Raw genomic sequence first — 25,454 nt, 5'->3', positions numbered from 1 at the left:
CTACATGGTTACATTATAACAATAATAGAAACAACCAACCTGTACTCTACATGGTTACATTATAACAATAATAGAAACAACCAACCTGTACTCTACATGGTTACATTATAACAATAATAGAAACAACCAACCTGTACTCTACATGGTTACATTATAACAATAATGAAACAACCAACCTGTACTCTACATGGTTACATTATAACAATAATAGAAACAACCAACCTGTACTCTACATGGTTACATTATATCAATAATAGAAACAACCAACCTGTACTCTACATGGTTACATTATATCAATAATAGAAACAACCAACCTGTACTCTACATGGTTACATTATATCAATAATAGAAACAACCAACCTGTACTCTACATGGTTACATTATATCAATAATAGAAACAACCAACCTGTACTCTACATGGTTACATTATATCAATAATAGAAACAACCAACCTGTACTCTACATGGTTACATTATAACAATAATGAAACAACCAACCTGTACTCTACATGGTTACATTATATCAATAATAGAAACAACCAACCTGTACTCTACATGGTTACATTAACAATAATAGAAACAACCAACCTGTACTCTACATGGTTACATTATATCAATAACAACCAACCTGTACTCTACATGGTTACATTATATCAATAATAGAAACAACCAACCTGTACTCTACATGGTTACATTATATCAATAATAGAAACAACCAACCTGTACTCTACATGGTTACATTATATCAATAATAGAAACAACCAACCTGTACTCTACATGGTTACATTATATCAATAATAGAAACAACCAACCTGTACTCTACATGGTTACATTATATCAATAATAGAAACAACCAACCTGTACTCTACATGGTTACATTATATCAATAATAGAAACAACCAACCTGTACTCTACATGGTTACATTATATCAATAATGAAACAACCAACCTGTACTCTACATGGTTACATTATATCAATAATATAATATAAACAACCAACCTGTACTCTACATGGTTACATTATATCAATAATAGAAACAACCAACCTGTACTCTACATGGGTAATAGAAACAACCAACCTGTACTCTACATGGTTACATTATAACAATAATAGAAACAACCAACCTGTACTCTACATGGTTACATTATATCAATAATAGAAACAACCAACCTGTACTCTACATGGTTACATTATAACAATAATAGAAACAACCAACCTGTACTCTACATGGTTACATTATAACAATAATAGAAACAACCAACCTGTACTCTACATGGTTACATTATAGAAACAACACCTGTGCTCTAATGGTTACATTATAACAAGTAATAGAAACAACCAACCTGTACTCTACATGGTTACATTATAACAATAATGAAACAACCAACCTGTACTCTACATGGTTACATTATAACAATAATGAAACAACCAACCTGTACTCTACATGGTTACATTATAACAATAATAGAAACAACCAACCTGTACTCTACATGGTTACATTATATAACAATAATAGAAACAACCAACCTGTACTCTACATGGTTACATTATAACAATAATAGAAACAACCAACCTGTACTCTACATGGTTACATTATAACAATAATAGAAACAACCAACCTGTACTCTACATGGTTACATTATAACAATAATAGAAACAACCAACCTGTACTCTACATGGTTACATTATAACAATAATGAAACAACCAACCTGTACTCTACATGGTTACATTATAACAATAATGAAACAACCAACCTGTACTCTACATGGTTACATTATAACAATAATAGAAACAACCAACCTGTACTCTACATGGTTACATTATAACAATAATAGAAACAACCAACCTGTACTCTACATGGTTACATTATATCAATAATGAGAAACAACCAACCTGTACTCTACATGGTTACATTATAACAATAATAGAAACAACCAACCTGTACTCTACATGGTTACATTATATCAATAATAGAAACAACCAACCTGTACTCTACATGGTTACATTATAACAATAATAGAAACAACCAACCTGTACTCTACATGGTTACATTATATCAATAATAGAAACAACCAACCTGTACTCTACATGGTTACATTATATCAATAATAGAAACAACCAACCTGTACTCTACATGGTTACATTATATCAATAATAGAAACAACCAACCTGTACTCTACATGGTTACATTATATCAATAATAGAAACAACCAACCTGGTACTCTACATGGTCTACATTATATCAATAATAGAAACAACCAACCTGTACTCTACATGGTTACATTATATCAATAATAGAAACAACCAACCTGTACTCTACATGGTTACATTATATCAATAATAGAAACAACCAACCTGTACTCTACATGGTTACATTATATCAATAATAGAAACAACCAACCTGTACTCTACATGGTTACATTATAACAATAATAGAAACAACCAACCTGTACTCTACATGGTTACATTATAACAATAATAGAAACAACCAACCTGTACTCTACATGGTTACATTATAACAATAATAGAAACAACCAACCTGTACTCTACATGGTTACATTATAACAATAATAGAAACAACCAACCTGTACTCTACATGGTTACATTATAACAATAATAGAAACAACCAACCTGTACTCTACATGGTTACATTATAACAATAATGAAACAACCAACCTGTACTCTACATGGTTACATTATAACAATAATGAAACAACCAACCTGTACTCTACATGGTTACATTATAATCAATAATAGAAACAACCAACCTGTACTCTACATGGTTACATTATATAATAATAGAAACAACCAACCTGTACTCTACATGGTTACATTATAACAATAATAGAAACAAACCAACCTGGTTACTCTACATGGTTACATTATAACAATAATAGAAACAACCAACCTGTACTCTACATGGTTACATTATAACAATAATAGAAACAACCAACCTGTACTCTACATGGTTACATTATAACAATAATAGAAACAACCAACCTGTACAATAATGAAACAACCAACCTGTACTCTACATGGTTACATTATAACAATAATAGAAACAACCAACCTGTACTCTACATGGTTACATTATAACAATAATAGAAACAACCAACCTGTACTCTACATGGTTACATTATAACAATAATGAAACAACCAACCTGTACTCTACATGGTTACATTATAACAATAATGAAACAACCAACCTGTACTCTACATTATTATATCAATAATAGAAACAACCAACCTGTACTCTACATGGTTACATTATATCAATAATAGAAACAACCAACCTGTACTCTACATGGTTACATTATAATACAATAATAGAAACAACCAACCTGTACTCTACATGGTTACATTATATCAATAATAGAAACAACCAACCTGTACTCTACATGGTTACCAATAATGAAACAACCAACCTGTACTCTACATGGTTACATTATAACAATAATAGAAACAACCAACCTGTACTCTACATGGTTACATTATATCAATAATAGAAACAACCAACCTGTACTCTACATGGTTACATTATAACAATAATGAAACAACCAACCTGTACTCTACATGGTTACATTATAACAATAATAGAAACAACCAACCTGTACTCTACATGGTTACATTATAACAATAATAGAAACAACCAACCTGTACTCTACATGGTTACATTATATGGTAATAGAAACAACCAACCTGTACTCTACATGGTTACATTATAACAATAATAGAAACAACCAACCTGTACTCTACATGGTTACATTATAACAATAATAGAAACAACCAACCTGTACTCTACATGGTTACATTATAACAATAATAGAAACAACCAACCTGTACTCTACATGGTTACATTATAACAATAATAGAAACAACCAACCTGTACTCTACATGGTTACATTATAACAGTAATAGAAACAACCAACCTGTACTCTACATGGTTACATTATAACAATAATAAGAAACAACCAACCTGTACTCTACATGGTTACATTATAACAATAATGAGAAACAACCAACCTGTACTCTACATGGTTACATTATAACAATAATGAAACAACCAACCTGTACTCTACATGGTTACATTATAACAATAATAGAAACAACCAACCTGTACTCTACATGGTTACATTATAACAATAATAGAAACAACCAACCTGTACTCTACATGGTTACATTATAACAATAATAGAAACAACCAACCTGTACTCTACATGGTTACATTATAACAATAATAGAAACAACCAACCTGTACTCTACATGGTTACATTATAACAATAATAGAAACAACCAACCTGTACTCTACATGGTTACATTATAACAATAATAGAAACAACCAACCTGTACTCTACATGGTTACATTATAACAATAATGAAACAACCAACCTGTACTCTACATGGTTACATTATAACAATAATAGAAACAACCAACCTGTACTCTACATGGTTACATTATAACAATAATAGAAACAACCAACCTGTACTCTACATGGTTACATTATAACAATAATAGAAACAACCAACCTGTACTCTACATGGTTACATTATAACAATAATAGAAACAACCAACCTGTACTCTACATGGTTACATTATAACAATAATAGAAACAACCAACCTGTACTCTACATGGTTACATTATAACAATAATAGAAACAACCAACCTGTACTCTACATGGTTACATTATAACAATAATAGAAACAACCAACCTGTACTCTACATGGTTACATTATAACAATAATAGAAACAACCAACCTGTACTCTACATGGTTACATTATAACAATAATAGAAACAACCAACCTGTACTCTACATGGTTACATTATAACAATAATAGAAACAACCAACCTGTACTCTACATGGTTACATTATAACAATAATAGAAACAACCAACCTGTACTCTACATGGTTACATTATAACAATAATAGAAACAACCAACCTGTACTCTACATGGTTACATTATAACAATAATAGAAACAACCAACCTGTACTCTACATGGTTACATTATAACAATAATAGAAACAACCAACCTGTACTCTACATGGTTACATTATAACAATAATAGAAACAACCAACCTGTACTCTACATGGTTACATTATAACAATAATAGAAACAACCAACCTGTACTCTACATGGTTACATTATAACAATAATAGAAACAACCAACCTGTACTCTACATGGTTACATTATAACAATAATAGAAACAACCAACCTGTACTCTACATGGTTACATTATAACAATAATAGAAACAACCAACCTGTACTCTACATGGTTACATTATAACAATAATAGAAACAACCAACCTGTACTCTACATGGTTACATTATAACAATAATAGAAACAACCAACCTGTACTCTACATGGTTACATTATATCAATAATAGAAACAACCAACCTGTACTCTACATGGTTACATTATATCAATAATAGAAACAACCAACCTGTACTCTACATGGTTACATTATATCAATAATAGAAACAACCAACCTGTACTCTACATGGTTACATTATATCAATAATAGAAACAACCAACCTGTACTCTACATGGTTACATTATATCAATAATAGAAACAACCAACCTGTACTCTACATGGTAATGAAACAACAATGTATATGGTTACAATAATAATGAAACAACCAACCTGTACTCTACATGGTTACATTATAACAATAATAGAAACAACCAACCTGTACTCTACATGGTTACATTATAACAATAATAGAAACAACCAACCTGTACTCTACATGGTTACATTATATCAATAATAGAAACAACCAACCTGTACTCTACATGGTTACATTATAACAATAATAGAAACAACCAACCTGTACTCTACATGGTTACATTATAACAGTAATAGAAACAACCAACCTGTACTCTACATGGTTACATTATAACAATAATAGAAACAACCAACCTGTACTCTACATGGTTACATTATAACAATAATAGAAACAACCAAACAACCAACCTGTACTCTACATGGTTACATTATAACAGTAATAATGAAACAACCAACCTGTACTCTACATGGTTACATTATAACAATAATAGAAACAACCAACCTGTACTCTACATGGTTACATTATAACAATAATAGAAACAACCAACCTGTACTCTACATGGTTACATTATAACAGTAATAGAAACAACCAACCTGTACTCTACATGGTTACATTATAACAATAATAGAAACAACCAACCTGTACTCTACATGGTTACATTATAACAATAATAGAAACAACCAACCTGTACTCTACATGGTTACATTATAACAATAATAGAAACAACCAACCTGTACTCTACATGGTTACATTATAACAATAATAGAAACAACCAACCTGTACTCTACATGGTTACATTATAACAATAATAGAAACAACCAACCTGTACTCTACATGGTTACATTATAACAGTAATAGAAACAACCAACCTGTACTCTACATGGTTACATTATAACAATAATAGAAACAACCAACCTGTACTCTACATGGTTACATTATAACAATAATAGAAACAACCAACCTGTACTCTACATGGTTACATTATAACAATAATAGAAACAACCAACCTGTACTCTACATGGTTACATTATAACAATAATAGAAACAACCAACCTGTACTCTACATGGTTACATTATAACAATAATAGAAACAACCAACCTGTACTCTACATGGTTACATTATAACAATAATAGAAACAACCAACCTGTACTCTACATGGTTACATTATAACAATAATAGAAACAACCAACCTGTACTCTACATGGTTACATTATAACAGTAATAGAAACAACCAACCTGTACTCTACATGGTTACATTATAACAATAATAGAAACAACCAACCTGTACTCTACATGGTTACATTATAACAGTAATAGAAACAACCAACCTGTACTCTACATGGTTACATTATAACAATAATAGAAACAACCAACCTGTACTCTACATGGTTACATTATAACAGTAATAGAAACAACCAACCTGTACTCTACATGGTTACATTATAACAATAATAGAAACAACCAACCTGTACTCTACATGGTTACATTATAACAATAATAGAAACAACCAACCTGTACTCTACATGGTTACATTATAACAATAATAGAAACAACCAACCTGTACTCTACATGGTTACATTATAACAATAATAGAAACAACCAACCTGTACTCTACATGGTTACATTATAACAGTAATAGAAACAACCAACCTGTACTCTACATGGTTACATTATAACAGTAATAGAAACAACCAACCTGTACTCTACATGGTTACATTATAACAATAATAGAAACAACCAACCTGTACTCTACATGGTTACATTATAACAATAATAGAAACAACCAACCTGTACTCTACATGGTTACATTATAACAATAATAGAAACAACCAACCTGTACTCTACATGGTTACATTATAACAGTAATAGAAACAACCAACCTGTACTCTACATGGTTACATTATAACAATAATAGAAACAACCAACCTGTACTCTACATGGTTACATTATAACAATAATAGAAACAACCAACCTGTACTCTACATGGTTACATTATAACAATAATAGAAACAACCAACCTGTACTCTACATGGTTACATTATAACAATAATAGAAACAACCAACCTGTACTCTACATGGTTACATTATATCAATAATAGAAACAACCAACCTGTACTCTACATGGTTACATTATAACAATAATAGAAACAACCAACCTGTACTCTACATGGTTACATTATAACAATAATAGAAACAACCAACCTGTACTCTACATGGTTACATTATAACAATAATGAAACAACCAACCTGTACTCTACATGGTTACATTATAACAATAATAGAAACAACCAACCTGTACTCTACATGGTTACATTATAACAATAATAGAAACAACCAACCTGTACTCTACATGGTTACATTATAACAATAATAGAAACAACCAACCTGTGCTCTACATGGTTACATTATAACAGTAATAGAAACAACCAACCTGTACTCTACATGGTTACATTATAACAGTAATAGAAACAACCAACCTGTACTCTACATGTTTACATTATAACAGTAATAGAAACAACCAACCTGTACTCTACATAGTTACATTATAACAATAATAGAAACAACCAACCTGTGCTCTACATAGTTACATTATAACAGTTATAGAAACAACCAACCTGTACTCTACATGGTTACATTATAACAGTAATAGAAACAACCAACCTGTACTCTACATGGTTACATTATAACAGTAATAGAAACAACAAACCTGTGATCTACATAGTTACATTATAACAATAATAGAAACAACCAACCTGTACTCTACATGGTTACATTATAACAATAATAGAAACAACCAACCTGTACTCTACATGGTTACATTATAACAATAATAGAAACAACCAACCTGTACTCTACATGGTTACATTATAACAATAATAGAAACAACCAACCTGTACTCTACATGGTTACATTATAACAATAATAGAAACAACCAACCTGTACTCTACATGGTTACATTATAACAATAATAGAAACAACCAACCTGTACTCTACATGGTTACATTATAACAGTAATAGAAACAAACAACCTGTACTCTACATGGTTACATTATAACAATAATAGAAACAAACAACCTGTACTCTACATGGTTACATTATAACAGTAATAGAAACAACCAACCTGTACTCTACATGGTTACATTATAACAATAATAGAAACAACCAACCTGTACTCTACATGGTTACATTATAACAGTAATAGAAACAACCAACCTGTACTCTACATGGTTACATTATAACAATAATAGAAACAACCAACCTGTACTCTACATGGTTACATTATAACAGTAATAGAAACAACCAACCTGTACTCTACATACTTACATTATAACAATAATATAAACAACAACCTGTGCTCTACATGGTTACATTATAACAGTAATAGAAACAACCAACCTGTACTCTACATGGTTACATTATAACAGTAATAGAAACAACCAACCTGTACTCTACATGGTTACATTATAACAGTAATAGAAACAAACAACCTGTACTCTACATGGTTACATTATAACAATAATATAAACAAACAACCTGTGCTCTACATGGTTACATTATAACAGTAATAGAAACAACCAACCTGTACTCTACATGGTTACATTATAACAATTATAGAAACAACCAACCTGTGCTCTACATGGTTACATTATAACAGTAATAGAAACAACCAACCTGTACTCTACATAGTTACATTATAACAATAATAGAAACAACCAACCTGTACTCTACATACTTACATTATAACAATAATATAAACAAACAACCTGTACTCTACATGGTTACATTATAACAGTAATAGAAACAAACAACCTGTACTCTACATGGTTACATTATAACAGTAATAGAAACAAACAACCTGTACTCTACATACTTATATTATAACAATAATAGAAGCAAGAGGCCTGTTTCAAAACTCATATAACCCTGCTCTACATGAATTTCCTGCTGATCCAAAAATCTGTTTATAAAATCAGATATCTATGCTCTCTTAGATTCTTACTGTTGCAAAGCCATAAATAATGGATGTGTTCCAAAACGTAGTCAACAGTGATCTGCGAGCTTTTGACACTGGTCTAGACGATGTTTCTGTTTCAAAACTGAGATATTTGTCTGAAGCTTCTTGCATATTTTAACGTGCAACCAGCAATATTTCAGCTTTCCTGCTTAAGTATAAATCTTTGATTACACTGTGTAACACAAATTTTGTTCCTGGATAGTATGTGTTATTTGTTAATTGCTTGTGTTGTAAAAGTACAGAAAATGACCATTATTCCCTACAAACTTTGCTTTTGTGACCTGGATAATGAAATTTAGAAATTAACCTGTTTTATATGTAAAAACGGACAAATTTGCACATTTTCATTTACATAAGGTCTGAATAAAACAACATATGAATCAAGATTTACATGTATTTATACTAAAGTTATACAAAAATGTTTAGAAGTGAGTAGTTTTTCGAGATTTGTGACTGTAATGTAAATCACTTTATAATGTAAATCAGCCCACAAATATAGTCTCCCATCATGTTTTCGTTATACGCTTCCAGGTCACAAAAGCAAAGTTTGAAGAGAAAAATAGGTCTTTTCTATTTACTTTAGGCATAAACAATTGGGAAATAACACTTTCTGTCCAGGAACAAGAAAAAGTAAAAATTTTGTTACATAGCGTTAACTTTATATCTTATGATTTTTCTTATGAAATTCGTCATTAATAGAATATACTGAAAGACTTTAGACAGTACAAATTCTGAACAGTATGCTAAAAACTGTTCAATATTATTTTAAAGGAAAATGTTGTAGACACCTTAGGGCAGAATTTTTTAATCATTTCCGTACGTTTGTCAAAGGTCACAGCTGTTATAAAAGCAGCTGAAACTTAAATCGTCAGTTCAGTAAAAATATTCAACCAGATTTAAAGTTAGATTTTTTCAGTTTGGTTATTGACTGTTTGTTTACTTTTCTACCTATAATAGTTATATGCTCATAAGCACTTTGACCCCTTCCGTAAGCCAATAATATTATTACTATCTTATAATGACCAAATTCAGGATTCGATTCCTGACTGTGGACAGAACGCGGACAGTGCATATAGTGAAGAAAAACATGATCACTTGATTGTACGAGACCAACCAGTAGTTTATGTCCTTCTTACCAACAAATATGTATATTTGTTTTACATTATACAAGTAAAAGTAATAAAGTCTGCTAAACATAAATGTTCTTCATTACCGAAAGTTCGCAAAACATTTTTTTCTAATGCTACTATAAATCTGAGCTTATTTTATTTTTGTAAACGAATACTTAATTTAACAACGCTTGTGCTGCCATCTAATATCTCTGAGTAGAAGTAAACGCACCAGCGCAACAAAATGGAATTCAGTCAATTAGAAAACACGTTTAAATTTAAACTTGTTTATCGTATTAAATAATAAAATATATAAATATATTTTAAAACCAATTAATAAAGTTTAATTTGAAATACGTATCACTGAGAAAATTCAAAATTAGAATAATTTACATTTAAGGGGATAGAATATGAAAAACTTAGTGTGTTTCTTAATAGCATTTTCGTCCGTAAACCCACTAAGGCCTCTTGAAGATCGGCAAAGTCTACTAAAACCTTTAAATGGTCTTTTATTACACATTCTTAAGCTTGAACAATATTACTACATAGAACAATTAAATGAATAATTGATTTAAATGATAAAGAACATACTGCTATTAATTTAATAATTAAATATTACTTGTCGATCAGATTAGGAAAGACTGAGGAGACATTTCCATTGAAACGTGATTTTTAACATGAATGTTGGGCCTCTTGACTATAATATACCAACTTCATAACCTGTTAATTTATTGAATGTGTGTGTTTTCTTATAGCAAAGCCACATCGGGCTATCCGCTGTGTCCATCAAGAGGATTCGAACCCTGATTTCAGAGTTGTAAGTCCGTAGACTTTCCACTGCCCCAAAAGGGACAAGTAAATCAACGACAAATCAGAAGGGTTCGGCATGCCCAAGTGCCCAAGACACTGTATTCATAATATGAGGGTCGCGGGTCCATATCTCCGTCATATCAAAGGTACTCGTTCATTCAGTTGTGAGAGCGTTATAATGTAACAGTTAATCCCACAATTCGTTGGTAAAAAAAGTATCCCAAGAGTTGGCGGTGGGTGGTGATGACCAGCTGCCTTCACTCTAGTCTTACACTGCTAAATTAGGGACGGCTAGCGCAGTTAACCCTCGTGTAGCTTTGCGTGAAATTCAAAACAAACGGACAAACCAGAATACGGTGCTGTGTTCGTTTGTTTCGTTGTTGTTAGCGCAAAGATATACTTTAGGTATCGAAACGTGATTTTTAGTACGACAATCCCTCGAATGACCCGAAGCGGACAGGATGCAATCAATGTCGTTAAAAGAAAACTAAAACTTAAAGGATGTTTTAAATTATTGACACAAAACAAAGAAAAATCATAAAAAAAAGAGTAGATTAGCTTTCAAGGAGCAACACACCCTGATTTTTATAGTTTTGTTATTCATTTCAAAGTGTTTTGTGTGGAAATGTTTCACAGTTCTGTATGTTCTACGTCACAGCACCTAAAATAGAAATTTTTTTTTCCCGAAAACACTTATTAATGTTTTGTATAATAAGTAAAATATTTATATGTTGTTTAGTTTTTCAACGTTTTTGTGTAGTTTCTGGTAGAAATGTGGCTTTCATGGGTGACTTGGAAAAAAACAGAACAACATCTTTCCTAGGCCTGACCCTTGGATCTGTAAGTTCGTATAATAAAACACTCAACATCGTATATGTGAAGCGTTTCCCATAAATATTTTGTGACCAATTAGTCGAGAATAAGATGAGCTCGTGCTTTCAAGAGATTACATTTCCATGAGCGTGACACGTGCTAAAGATATGTGTTGATACCGCACGAGGAAGTAATAAGTCCATGTGCTTTTCATTACAGCCTAGCGCTCGGAAACTTTTAAATCTGTAATTAACACGAGTGTCTGATCCACCCTTCTTCAAATCGATGTTTGACGTCGTTTCAAAGATTGAATGTTATATTCATGATTGTTTGGTAACGTTGCCTGGTGGGCGAGTTTCAGTTTTCACCAAATTCAAATTATCAGTAGATTCGTCCCACAGGTATTTTGTGGGTGAAAAGTGGGTGTAACGCAGATATTAGTTATTCGCTTTTGATATTTGTATTATACAAGACGTTAATTTCATATAGACAAATGATACTAGCTGAACGTATTAAGTTCACGTTAGTACGAGTACTATTCATACAAAGACACATACACATATTAGCTCAGCGGCAAGACTGAAGTTTTTATCGCTGAAAATTGGGTTTCGATACCCGTGATGCGTGCACCACAAATAACTCATTTGATAAGTTTGTGCTAAGATTAATAGCAAACAAAAATAAATGGTACGACGTACCTGTGGAAGAAGGAATTGTTCATTTGTTTTGTTGTTACCACAAAGATACACAGGTATCGAATCCCAGTTTTAGTGTTGTAAACTTTATAATTGTATCAAGCCATTAACTTCACACTTACAGTCTTGGATATACGTTTCTATTTAGCCTTTGTTTTTTTCATTCTTAATAATTTATTATATAGAAACAAATTTAACCACAGTTAGATTATCGGCAGATAGAAAGTGACGTGGAAGTATGCACTGTTGTAATAATATCGAATTTCTCGTATCTTTAGAGCCCGTTTCTCAAATAATTATATGGTACAAACAGCTGCTTCAAACACCACTCCCTCTTTCTTCTGGTTTGTTACCCGAACAGAGCTGTCAGGTGTGTCGCTACAATCGTTTCTGCAGAATTCCAGTGATAAGAACAAGATTAGAAGCTCACGAAGTGGAAACCAGCACGTGCTGTTGAAATGGAAGAGAGAGGGGGGGGTACAAAGACGAATATCCACAGTTCACTAGGTATTCCTACTTCTTAACTTTGACATGTTTCGGGCCTTGTTGTTTATTGCAATGTTACCACACTTTCGACATGAGTGACTCTTGCGGTCTCGTGCCTTCCAGTTGTTACCTGTGAGGTCCGAATGAGGCATGAATATGTCACCAAACCTCAGTCACTGTGTGTGGTCTTTGAACGTTTTAACTGTTACCGTTCACATCTTCAACATCTTTCACTGATTAAACATAAAATAAAATTCTTGATTAAACGTCAAATAAAATTCTTTCAGACCCGATGGACAATCTTATAATTACTATAAAGCTTATATATATATATATATATACCTCACAGTTCTTTTGTTTGGGATTCTCCCTGGTTGCATTTTGATTCATAGTTCTGTTTGTGAAAATTGTGTAAGTTTTCCTTGACAACTGCATCATTTATTGAAATGTCCTGTGCCATGTGGAGACATTGCAACTCGTGGAGACAAGGACTCGTTAAGACAAATATAACCAATTGATTGTGAAAGAAAACAGTAAAACGTTTGCAGTATTTGTTTCTACTTGCCGCTTTGGTTTGTTAACTAATAGGTTTAATAAGAACATTACGTCACTAGGAATAGGAGATTGTAGGCCTACGAAATATGAAAATATGAAAGCACTAATTATGATAAAGACATTTAGTTAATTATTAACATTTAGTATTCGTTTCTGTAGCGAATACGTGTATTTTCACTTAATTTATTTTATATAATGCTATAAAAATAACAATTAAATGACTTACATTATCACACTGACTTCTTTTCGTAAAGCGAATGCCCTTTCCACACTCTAAGCCTAACGACCAGACGATGCTTTTCGTAAAGTGAATGCCCTTTCCACACTCTAAGCCTAACGACCAGACGATGTATTTTCATCTTTTGTGATAGGTTGCTTTATGAAACCTCAAGCACTTTTTTCATTAGCTCTTCATGCAGCACAGAGGGAAAAACTTGAGTTTACTCTGTTCTTCTATTAATGACATCTTGGCCAATCAATGCCTTTATTTCTCTGTCTGAATATTGTTTTAGTCTTTGTTCAACATTGTCATTTTTATTACAATGGTTTTTAGTGCGTGTGTTTTGTTTGTTTTCTTGTCGCTTGCAAGAAGAAATATAAACTAAGAGCTTTTCGACTTAACAGCTTTGAGAAAGAATTCTTAAACAATACTAATAATTTATGGAAAGTAAGAGTCTTTGTTTTAATCGAGAAAAAGGTAGACATTTCAGTCGATGAAACAATTTCAAAATGATCAAACAAGTTTCTCTTCAATTATGAAATACTTAAAAGATATACTAGAAATAAAAGAACTGATGCTATAAATGTTCCATCACATGATATTAATCCTATTGAAAAGTTATGGGCTGAGTTAAACCGATTATCAAAAGATCGTAAACCAAACATGGAAGATGAACTTTCTGAGGTACATAAAGAAGGATGACAACCAGTCACTGAGGAATATCTGAACAAACCCAATGAAAAGATGCCACGTGGATATAAAGCAGTTCTGAAATCCAAGGTAATGTTGACTGAATATTTACTGGTAAAACTAGTTTGTGTTATTTTGAGTTACATTTCTACGTGTGGTTATCGCAGATAAACTTGTTTGATCATTTTGTAGGCTAATTGAAACAAAAAGAACTAAGAAACTGCAGCATGTGCACAACACGTTTTATGGTAAAATATAAATAAAATCATGAGAATTTCAGGTATTTACCAAAGCCAGTGTTTGTTTGCTTGCTTGTTGGTTGTGAATTTGTCGCAAAGCTACACGAGGGCTATCTGTGCTAGCCGTCCCTAATTTAGAAGTGTATGACTAGAGGGAAGGCAGCTAGTCATCACCACCCACCGCCAACTCTTGGGCTACTCTTTTACCAACGAATAGTGGGATTGACCGTCACATTATAACGCCCCCACGGCTGAAAAGGCGAGCATGTTCGATGTGACGAGGATTCGAACCCGCGACCCTCGGATTACGAGTCGAGTGTCTTAACCACGTGGTCATGCTGGTCCAAGACAGTGTTAAAATTATGATTTGAGATCATATTTTAACAGACTTCAACGAGTTCGTACTAAAACGTATAGTTTACATATTTTATGCTACCTAATAAATTATATAAAAATGTATCTCAGGACGTCTGATATGGGTATTAATACTTTTATTGATAAGCAGAGAACAACGTTTTGACCTTCCTAGATCATCTTCAGGTTAACCTGACGTTGTTCTCTGCTTATCAACAAAAGTGTTAATACCCATATCAGACGTCCTGAGATACATTTTTATTTCAAGTGGGTTTCTCGTCATCAAGAAAAGACATAAAAAATTAACAACATTTTCAAGAGGGGCTTCCCCTGTTTGTCCACTCCCTGAATGATGTAGCTTTTCCCAACATGTAAAACAAACCAAAGTCAGTTGATTTTAAAGCTATGGATGTAAGTGTATTATTAATAATTTTAAAGTTTGTAAATTATATTACATTTTACTGCTTGTAAGATAACCTTAATGGTTTATCATATTTTATTTAAAAGTAATTAATTTTTAACGTTTGTCTTCTCATATAAATATATTGTGCACCATTCCAGTTGTTGTTAGTTTTCAACATTCTCTATATATTTTTTATCATTTACATTATTGGCAACAATGGGCCTTTTGGAGCCGGTTTTTTTAAACCCCTATTTCCTCTACACGAACTATTGCACACCATCACAGCCCCCATTTCCTCTACACAAACTATTGCACACCATCACAGCCCCATTTCCTCTACACGAACTATTGCACACCATCACAGCCCCCATTTCCTCTACACAAACTATTGTAATTGCATCACAGCCCCCATTTCCTCTACACAAACTATTGCACACCATCACAGCCCCCATTTCCTCTACACGAACTATTGCACACCATCACAGCCCCCATTTCCTCTACACAAACTATTGCACTGCATCACAGCCCCCATTTCCTCTACACAAACTATTGCACACCATCACAGCCCCCATTTCCTCTACACGAACTATTGCACACCATCACAACCCCATTTCTTCTACACGAACTATTGCACTTCATCACCCCATTTCCTCTACACAAACTATTGTAATACATCACAGCCCCCATTTTTCTACACGAACTATTGCACACCATCACAGCCCCATTTCCTCTACACAAACTATTGCACACCATCACAGCCCCAGTTCCTCTACACAAACTATTGCACACCATCACAGCCCCCATTTCCTCTACACGAACTATTGCACTGCATCACCGCCCCCATTTTTTCTACACAAACTTTTGCACTTCATCACCCCCCCATTTCCTCTACACAAACTATTGCACACCATCACAGCCCCCCATTTCCTCTACACGAACTATTGCACTGCGTCACAGTTTACATTTTATTTGAAATTGGATTAAACCACGCACCATGGTTAGATGGTTAAGGCGCTCCACTCGTAATCCGAGGGTCGTGGGTTCGAATTTCCGTCACATCAAACATGCTTGCCCTTTCAGCCGTGGGGGCGTTATTATGTGAGGGTCAATCCCACTATTCATCGGTAAAAGAGTAGTCCAAGAGTTGGCGGTGGGTAGAGATGAGTAGCTGCCTTCCCTCTAGACTTACACTTCTAAATTAGGGACGGTTAGCTCAGATAGCCCTTGTGTAGCTTTACGGGAAATTCAAAAACAAACAAACTAAACAACGAAAGTCCTTGGTTCCATTTGTTTTATTTACATGCGTTCTAACACCATCTAGAAGCAAGTTCTAACACCATCTAGAAACAAGTTCTAACACCATCTAGAAGCAAGTTTTAACAACATCTAGAAACAAGTTCTAACACCATCTAGAAACAAGTTCTAACACCATCTAGAAGCAAGTTTTAACATCATCTAGAAACAAGTTCTCGTGCATGGAATATTTACTTCCCCAATTTCGAATGTACAGTTTCATTGTCATTCATCAAAGTTATTGTCTACGAAGGATTATTGGTGTTAATGAAGCCGTCCGTCCCAGCTCATCTCGTTAAGGTTATTTTACGAGCATCTAGCACAACGTGCATCACGCTACGCAACGAAACCTTCACTTACATAGTTTGTGATGTTATCACGTCCATTCAAATACGTGTTTTCGTTCGTGTTCGCAGAAAGCTGTTTTGTTTTTTTTCAAATATGCTAACTTTAATTTATGTTTATTTAGAGATTTAAAAGTGATGGTCGTTAATCAGATGTAGTCAAATTAAAACACCGTCAAATACAACAACAACAAAACTAATGAACAATGATTTAAGATTTGCGTGACTCCAACAGCGCGTTTGTTTAAGATTCCGTTTAGCCTAATATGCTGGTTGTTCTATTATTTACTTTTATACAAAATACATTCGCAAAGAAATTCGCCTCGTTGTTATATAAAAGAAGTCGTAAAGAAGTTAATGTGCAGAATACATATAACTCAGTGAACGTTTTTTTCAATTTCGAAACGAGCATGCTAAAATTTTGATAATTAAATATTTCAAATCTTATAATTAGATGAACGTAATCTAATTTATTTTACAGTTTTAATCTTTTGTAAAGTTTATAAAGAACAATACAATGTTAAAGAAACTTTTATTTTGAAATGTTGCCTGTAGTGCCTCAGCACTAAGTTTATATACTTATAATTCTAAAATTTAGAGTTTGTTCCTCGCGATGGACAAAGGGCAGATATCTATTATCTATCTCTGCACTAGAAAAAAAAAATCTTCGAAAATGCACGAGCCAAATAGAATCACATTTTGAAATTTAGTTTTCACATATAGCCTAGCATATAACAGAAAATACTAAAATACACTTATAGCATTTCATACAGAGGATACACCAGATTGCTTCTCTGGACAAAATACGCTTGTGTCATGCTTCTATAATTCCATACAGAAGACACACCATTTTCCAGTTTCTAACTTATCGTTAACTGGTTAAAGTAAACTCTCCAGTTCTAATATTTCATAGTCTATCTTTTGAAATATTGGTAAATTTTTTTCAGATCAAACATAATGTGTAGAATTAACGTTATTTCAACCACCTGAATTCTACAGCATGGCCTGGTGGTTATGGAGCTTGACTCGCAATCTGATGGTCGCAGGTTCGAATCACCGTTATACCAAACATGATTTCCCTTTCAGCTGTCAGTGCGTTATAATATGACGGTCAATCCCACTGTTCGTTGGTAAAAGAGTAGTCCAAGAGTTGCGATGGATGGTGATGACTTTCCTCTACTCTTTTACTGCTAAATTAGGAACTGCTAACGCCTCAACCCACCTGGCCATGCAGGGCCCGTTTTGTTGTTAACAAAGTGAGATGTGCTTCGAAAGGAATTGGAAACGAAAATATTATTTTACATTAAAAGAACAGAGTGATAAATCTCAATTTTGTGTTGTGAGATATATATGTAATTTGGTCTCTGAATTTTACTGTTATAGTTATTTAAAATATTATAATAGCAATATAAATAAATATATATATATATTTTAAATTCTAAGTCATATTTAAGAAGTAGAAATCTTTTATAAACCAAGTCTTCTAAGGGAGCATTGATATATCAACGAATTTTTAGCGTTAAAACCTGGGTCACGATCCCACTCGGTGAAAATAGAAACTAACTTAACAACAACAACAAAATCCATCGCTGGTACAGTGGTACGCCTATGGATTTACAACGCTAAAATCAGGGGTTAGATTCCTTTCGATGGATTCAGCAGATAGCCCAATGTGGCTTTGCTTGAAGAAAAACACACACACAAAGCGTAAACCAGTAATATTTTCCAAACTAACATTTTTTTTCCTGAATGTATGGTAGTGTCCTCTGTCGTCAATGTTTGAAGTTAATACTATATCTTTTTATTTCTTCTTGATTTGTTAGGAAGCGAATGTGATTCCAATAAAAATAACTGATAGGAATAACTCACTGACGTTTCTTACCTAAATAGCACGTTATATTTATCAAAACCCAACTTATATAATAATAACAACGAACTGCAGACAGGCGCTGTTTTGGCAGACATTGAAGTGTGAAGCCATGTCTGAGGTTAGAGAAAACAATATTTTTTAAATAAAATTCATTACGAAATGTCTCTTATTTCTTTTGTTTCTAAACTTGAAACTGATGACCCATTATAAATGACACATTGTAATAACCTGTATTGATAAATAACATTACTTTTGAAAATTAAACTTCTTCAGATGTTCTTCAAGATTTTCTTCTTGATGATAAGTTTTGTTGAATTATTTAAGTTTTATTTACTTCTTGTTTTCTTTATCATCAACTTAGTCGTTCTTTATATACATTTTATTTCTATTACTTGTCTATGTTATGGAATATCGAAGATTTTAAGAAATATAATATTTTAGGAACATTTTTATATTATTTTAGCGAAATTTGAAAAAGGCCCGGCGTGGCCAGGTAGTTATGGTACTCGACTCGTAATCTGAGGGTTGCGGGTTTGAATCCCCGTCATACTAAACATGCTCTCCCTTTCAGCTGTGGGGACGTTATAATGTGACGATCAATTCCACTATTCGTTGGTAAAAGAGTAGCCCAACAGTTGGCGGTGAGTAGTGATGACAAGCTGCCTTCCTTCTAGTCTTACAGTGCTATATTAGGGACGGATAGCGCAAATAGCTCTCGTGTAGCTTTGCGCAAAATTCATAAAACAAAAAAACAACTTTATTCCAAATTTCTGTGTGATTTTATTCAGCACGAGCTTTGAATTCACACGAATCAATAATATTGACCAAGGAAAAATTATTGGTTCCAAATGGTTGTTAACATTGAGTTAATTGTAAACATGTTTGCTTGTTTTTACAATATTTTAGGCTATTACTAGGGCTTAACTGAACTTTATGTGAGTTATGTCACAGGTCCGTTTGAACTACTTTCTTCGTCTTGCGGCCATGATTATCATTATTGTCCCAAACTGTAGTTTTCATTGTCTCAAGTTAATACGAGGTTTATTTGTTTGTTTTGAATCTCAAGCAAATTCCTTGTAAGCTATATATACTAGCTGTCCCTATTTTAGAAAAGACAGACTAGAAGGAAGTCACCTACTTTGGTTTGTTTGCTTGAATTTCGCACAAAGCTACACGAGGGCTATCTGCGCTAGCTGTCCCTAATTTAGCAGTGTAAGACTAGAGGGAAGTCAGCTAGTCATCACCACCCACCGCCAACTATTGGGCTACTCTTTTGCCAACGAATAGTGGGATTAACCGTAGAATTATAACGCCCCCACGGCTGAAAGGGCGAGTATGTTGTGGTGCGACGGGGATTCGAACCCGCGATCCTCGAATTACGAGTCGAGGGCCTTAACCACCTACCCATGCCGGGCCGTAAGTCACCTAGTAAACAACTGTTGGACTAGTCTTTACCAATGAAAATGGGATTGACCGTCACTTTATAAAGGGCAAGCATGTTGGAGGACGAGTCATGCGCCCTAACCCCCAGGACATTCCAGGCAGATTATATGAAATACACAAGGACAAGATTAGAATACATATTATCAGTCCCCCGCTAGTACAGCGGTAAGTCCACGGACTTACAACGCTAAAATCAGGGGTTCGATTCCCCTCGATGAGCTCAGCAGATAGCCCGACGTGGCTTTGCTATAAAAACCCACACATACACATTATCAGAAACTTTCCACGAACCCTCTAATATGAGAGACTGTTAGCTTCCAAGACCACGTGTAAACAGAAGATTGTTTTAGTTACGTCAAAAGGATCGAGTGGAGAATATTAATGGAGTAGCTACGACTCCAGTTCTTTTACTTAGTTTTCTCTTGCTGTTGTTTGTGGGAAGTGTGGTTTTCATTCGCCAATTTCAGGTTATTTTTCTCAACAATAGCCTTCAAGTCACATCAAATATGTTGTTACTTTGAGTTACCAAGAGTGTAGCGTCCCTGCCTATCATTATTGTCTTAAACACTTTATCGTGCGAGTGTTTCTACTCATATGAGAAATATCCAAGAATTTCTTCTTCGAAATGGAGTGTCGTCCATTAGTTTTACATCGTTTAACAATACCGTTATAACAATTGTGCGCTCTCATCAAGGTCTGCAACTTATTCGCAGATGTGAGTCTATCCAAGCGACACTACAGTGTCGAATGGGCAGATGTGAGTCTGTCCAAGCAACACCTCAGTAACAAAGTAAGATTCCTTTTTCTGTCATTTAATAAAGATGTAAACATTTTAAAATTTAATAACTACTTTTTCATTGTTTCTAAAAACGGTTGGTATGGCTAATAAAACTTCAATTAAAATAAAGTACAGAACAACGTTTCGACTTTTTTTTAGATCATCTAATGGTTAACAAACAGAATTTGCAATTGACCATTACCGGACACATGTTTTAGAGATGAGAGTGTACACGGGTACGAAATTGTAGGGACGTTGAAATTAGATGTTCGGTATTAATTAATATAGGTATAAAGGTATTTCGTTATATTGGTTTAATTTTGATGTGAGCTCTTTTATAAGCAGGATTTCTTCGATTTTGCGTTTGTCTGTATTTGTTTCCCTACTTAGTATGTTGGTGCTTTCTATGGTTATATTATACTTATTTGATTTAGAATTTTCAAAAAGGTGAAAAAGGTGTTTCCTTGTTTTCTTTGAATCTAGTTGTTGCATCGTATTTTATAAATAATGTTGGTGTTATGTTTGCCAGTGTAGTTTTTATATAGTCTGGAGTTTAGTTTTGTATCTGGTTTTTAAATAAATTTATTGGAATGTTATGTTTTGTTGTAAGATTTTTTCCAAATGTTAGTTATATTTTCGCTAATATATGGTATGCATCGGTGTAAGTTTGTTGTTGTTTTAAATTTATTACTGTTCGTTTGTTGTTGGCAATGTTCTTGGTCCAGTTTTGTATGTATAATTTTTCAACGGTTTTTGAAGGAAAGTTGTTGATATTGATGAAGCTTTGTTTCATTTTGTTAACCTTAACCAGAAGATGACATATGAAAGTGGAAAAGTTGTCGTGTACTCTATTTCAATTAAAGTCTTAACACCCATACCAGTCGTCTTTAGAATACATTTTTAGCGCAGATGAGTTTCTCGTCATCATGAACTGCTTCATCAAGTTAACTTTATGTAATAATTGATTTTTGTCTCTAATATTATTTATCGATTCAATTGTTTTTAAGGTTTCACTTATTTTTGCTTTTCGTTGAAGTATACCTTGAATAAATTCTAATTTCAATACTAGATATAATAAAAATAAAAATATATATATTTAGTGGATAATAATTAATTTGTTTTTTGTATAAGAAAACTGATCGCTAGATAGCGTTTCATCACATAAAATGATGACTGGTGCAGCAAAGAGTGGAAAAATGCGTGTCTTAATTGGTTTACGAAAATTACTGTACAGGTATGTATTAGTTGTATTTGAACAATTTATTTTTCGCAGCTTTAGAAACAGGTCTAATCACTAAAACTTTGATATTTACAAAGTAGAACATATTTCCCTAATTTGTATAGTAAAAATTGCATGAGACATAAGATGTTGTTTAGAACTTGTGTACTCTTAACATTAACAATTTAGGGGTACGCGTGTTATAATAGTCCATACGATACGCATCTAAGTATATTAGTTTTACCAATAGTTTGTTAAAAGCTTAACATTATTATCTGTTATTTATTATGTGTATTACTAATATTGGCTTATTTAAGTACTTCACACTTCACTTACAACTTCATAAATTCACAAAATTTTAAAGGGGCAAAACGAAACTTATTAACCCATCAGGAATGTCACTTCAAGCTCCAAACTGTGACCGTCTTTTACTAATGCTACTCACATATTCATCCAGTCTTTCTATGAACTCTGTTAACTTTTCTGTCTCATTTCAAAAACCGTCCACCCTGTTTGAAAAATAATACTGTTTAAAGTGCAGGTGACTCCCATGCTGCCAAAATTTGAACTTGTTAACTCTTGTCTTGTTGCTTTCACTTTTAAGTACAAAAGGTTTGATAGGTCTATTTTATTAATACACCTAATAATCGTAAACATCTTTATCAGATTCCCTCTGACCTTTCTCCTCTCCAGAGAAAACAACTTCAGAGATTTTATGAAAATCCCACCATCTCAGGTGTCATTATAGTGGTTTTTCTCTGAATCTTCTCCAACAATTAAATGTCCCTTTTGAAGAAGGGAGCCCAATACTATACACAGTATTCTAAATGAGGCCTTACAAGTGATCTATACAGTGAAATTATATCCCTTTTATTCAACATTTCTATCGGATCTACTGCTAGCTGTTTAGATATTATTTTTCAGTCATAAGACCAACGTTTTTGTCCACCTATACGAATTAATTTATTCCCATTCAAATTGTAATGCTAATTAGAATTGTGTAAACCTATATGCATCATTTTAGACAGTTAAACAACATCTGCCACATATCTCAGACTTGATCAACTAAATGGCAGCTGGCAATAGAAGTAAAATAAAAAAAAATTAATATCTGTCTATTTTGTTATTGTTATTTTATGTTATTTTGTATTTAATGTTTATGATAAAAGAAATAGACAACATGTGTTCAATACTTATCTACCTCTACTGAATTATTAATTTTAGTAAATCTACTTTGTTATAAGTTTGTTTTTGTACAAAACACTTATTGTTTACTGAAAGCTTGCTAAATTTAGTGAAGATACATAAATTGTATCAAAAGATGTATTGTTACAATCATATCATGGTCTCACAATACAATAATCATATAGTATTGTTGTATCACTACATCCTTATAACAATTAAATGTAACACTATTTCTACCTGCAATTATAAGTATGCAATAAGTGAAGACTCACCATTCACAAAATATGTTCAAAACACATACATTCAAAATATACACGAGTACACAAAATATTAATCAAATTTATTCAAAGAAAGTATCCAATTTCAGCTGTTTCGTTTTTTTAATGGGCTTTCTCATACAGTTTAAAGAGAACACCAATTCTATGGCCTTTTCATGAAATTCATTTTCTCCCTTCATTTTTGCATACAGTTTGATAGTTTTAATACAACTTAACACATGCGATGAAGTAGGAATTTCTATTTCCTCACTATCTTTCCCATTTTGTTCATCTTCTGAATCTCTCACACTGTTACCATCTTGAGATTCTATTATAGATTATAAATTAACTTCATCAGTTTCTGTTAAAACATTCTTGTCAACATTCACAGAATCATCTGCATCAGTCTTCTCAATCGAAGTTTGGATTTCACTAGAATCGTCACAACATACAACTTCTCCACAATCTCTGCCATTATCAAGAAGAAATCCACAGTTTTGAAAGCACTTTGTTACACATTCATCTCTTACCCACTTGATTGAATGATTTAAAAATGCAATTGCATTTAACACGTCATGAATAAAATTTTTACAGCTAAGCTGTAGTTACTGAATTACTTACATCAGTTCTTTAGAGACAGTAGTAGTATTCATCTCACAACCTTGTGTTGACTTATTTGTGTACAACAAAAGTTATGCAAACTTGATAAATAACATTGATTACATTTACGTGGTTGGGTACTATAGTTTACGAACTTATAAAACACCGACAGTGTTTAAGAAATGAAAGGTCATTTTACTCATTCTTACATTTAAATTTGATTGTATTATTAGTAGGTAGTTTTCAAGATGAAGTATAAATACTTAACTTTAATGGCCTGAAATTTTTGAGCGAAAGGAAATCCAGGAAGTTATTAAACAACCACATATGTTGTAGCAATATAAACAGAGGATTGTTATTGTTCTATCTAGAGTAGCATGACAAGTTATGAGAATTCCCAAAACATCGTATGACTCGTGAGAGTGAAATGCTAACTTGATCTTTGATGAAATTGACAGTGATCTCTAAGTTAAAGCTTTGAAGTTTTTGACCCATAAATTCAT

At 33.0% G+C, this 25,454-nt stretch overlaps 1 protein-coding gene across 2 annotated transcripts in view; it reads left to right on the top strand.

The window, feature by feature from the left end:
* Positions 1 to 22,814: 22,814 nt before the first annotated feature.
* The window catches only part of LOC143245327 (mitochondrial-processing peptidase subunit alpha), a 31,730-nt gene continuing 29,090 nt past the window's right edge, over positions 22,815 to 25,454 (top strand). For both annotated transcript variants that reach the window (XM_076491540.1, XM_076491539.1), the window contains exon 1: positions 22,815 to 22,924. In XM_076491540.1, coding sequence (XP_076347655.1) covers positions 22,857 to 22,924 — 68 coding nt within the window. In that variant the 5' untranslated portion in view covers positions 22,815 to 22,856. The remainder of the gene's footprint in view (positions 22,925 to 25,454) is intronic.

The sequence above is a fragment of the Tachypleus tridentatus genome, chromosome 2, assembly GCF_004210375.1.
Source record: "Tachypleus tridentatus isolate NWPU-2018 chromosome 2, ASM421037v1, whole genome shotgun sequence".
In the NCBI taxonomy this organism is placed as follows: Eukaryota; Metazoa; Arthropoda; class Merostomata; order Xiphosura; family Limulidae; genus Tachypleus; species Tachypleus tridentatus.
Note: the sequence above shows the minus strand (reverse complement) of the source record. Positions and strands in the feature narration are given on the sequence as shown.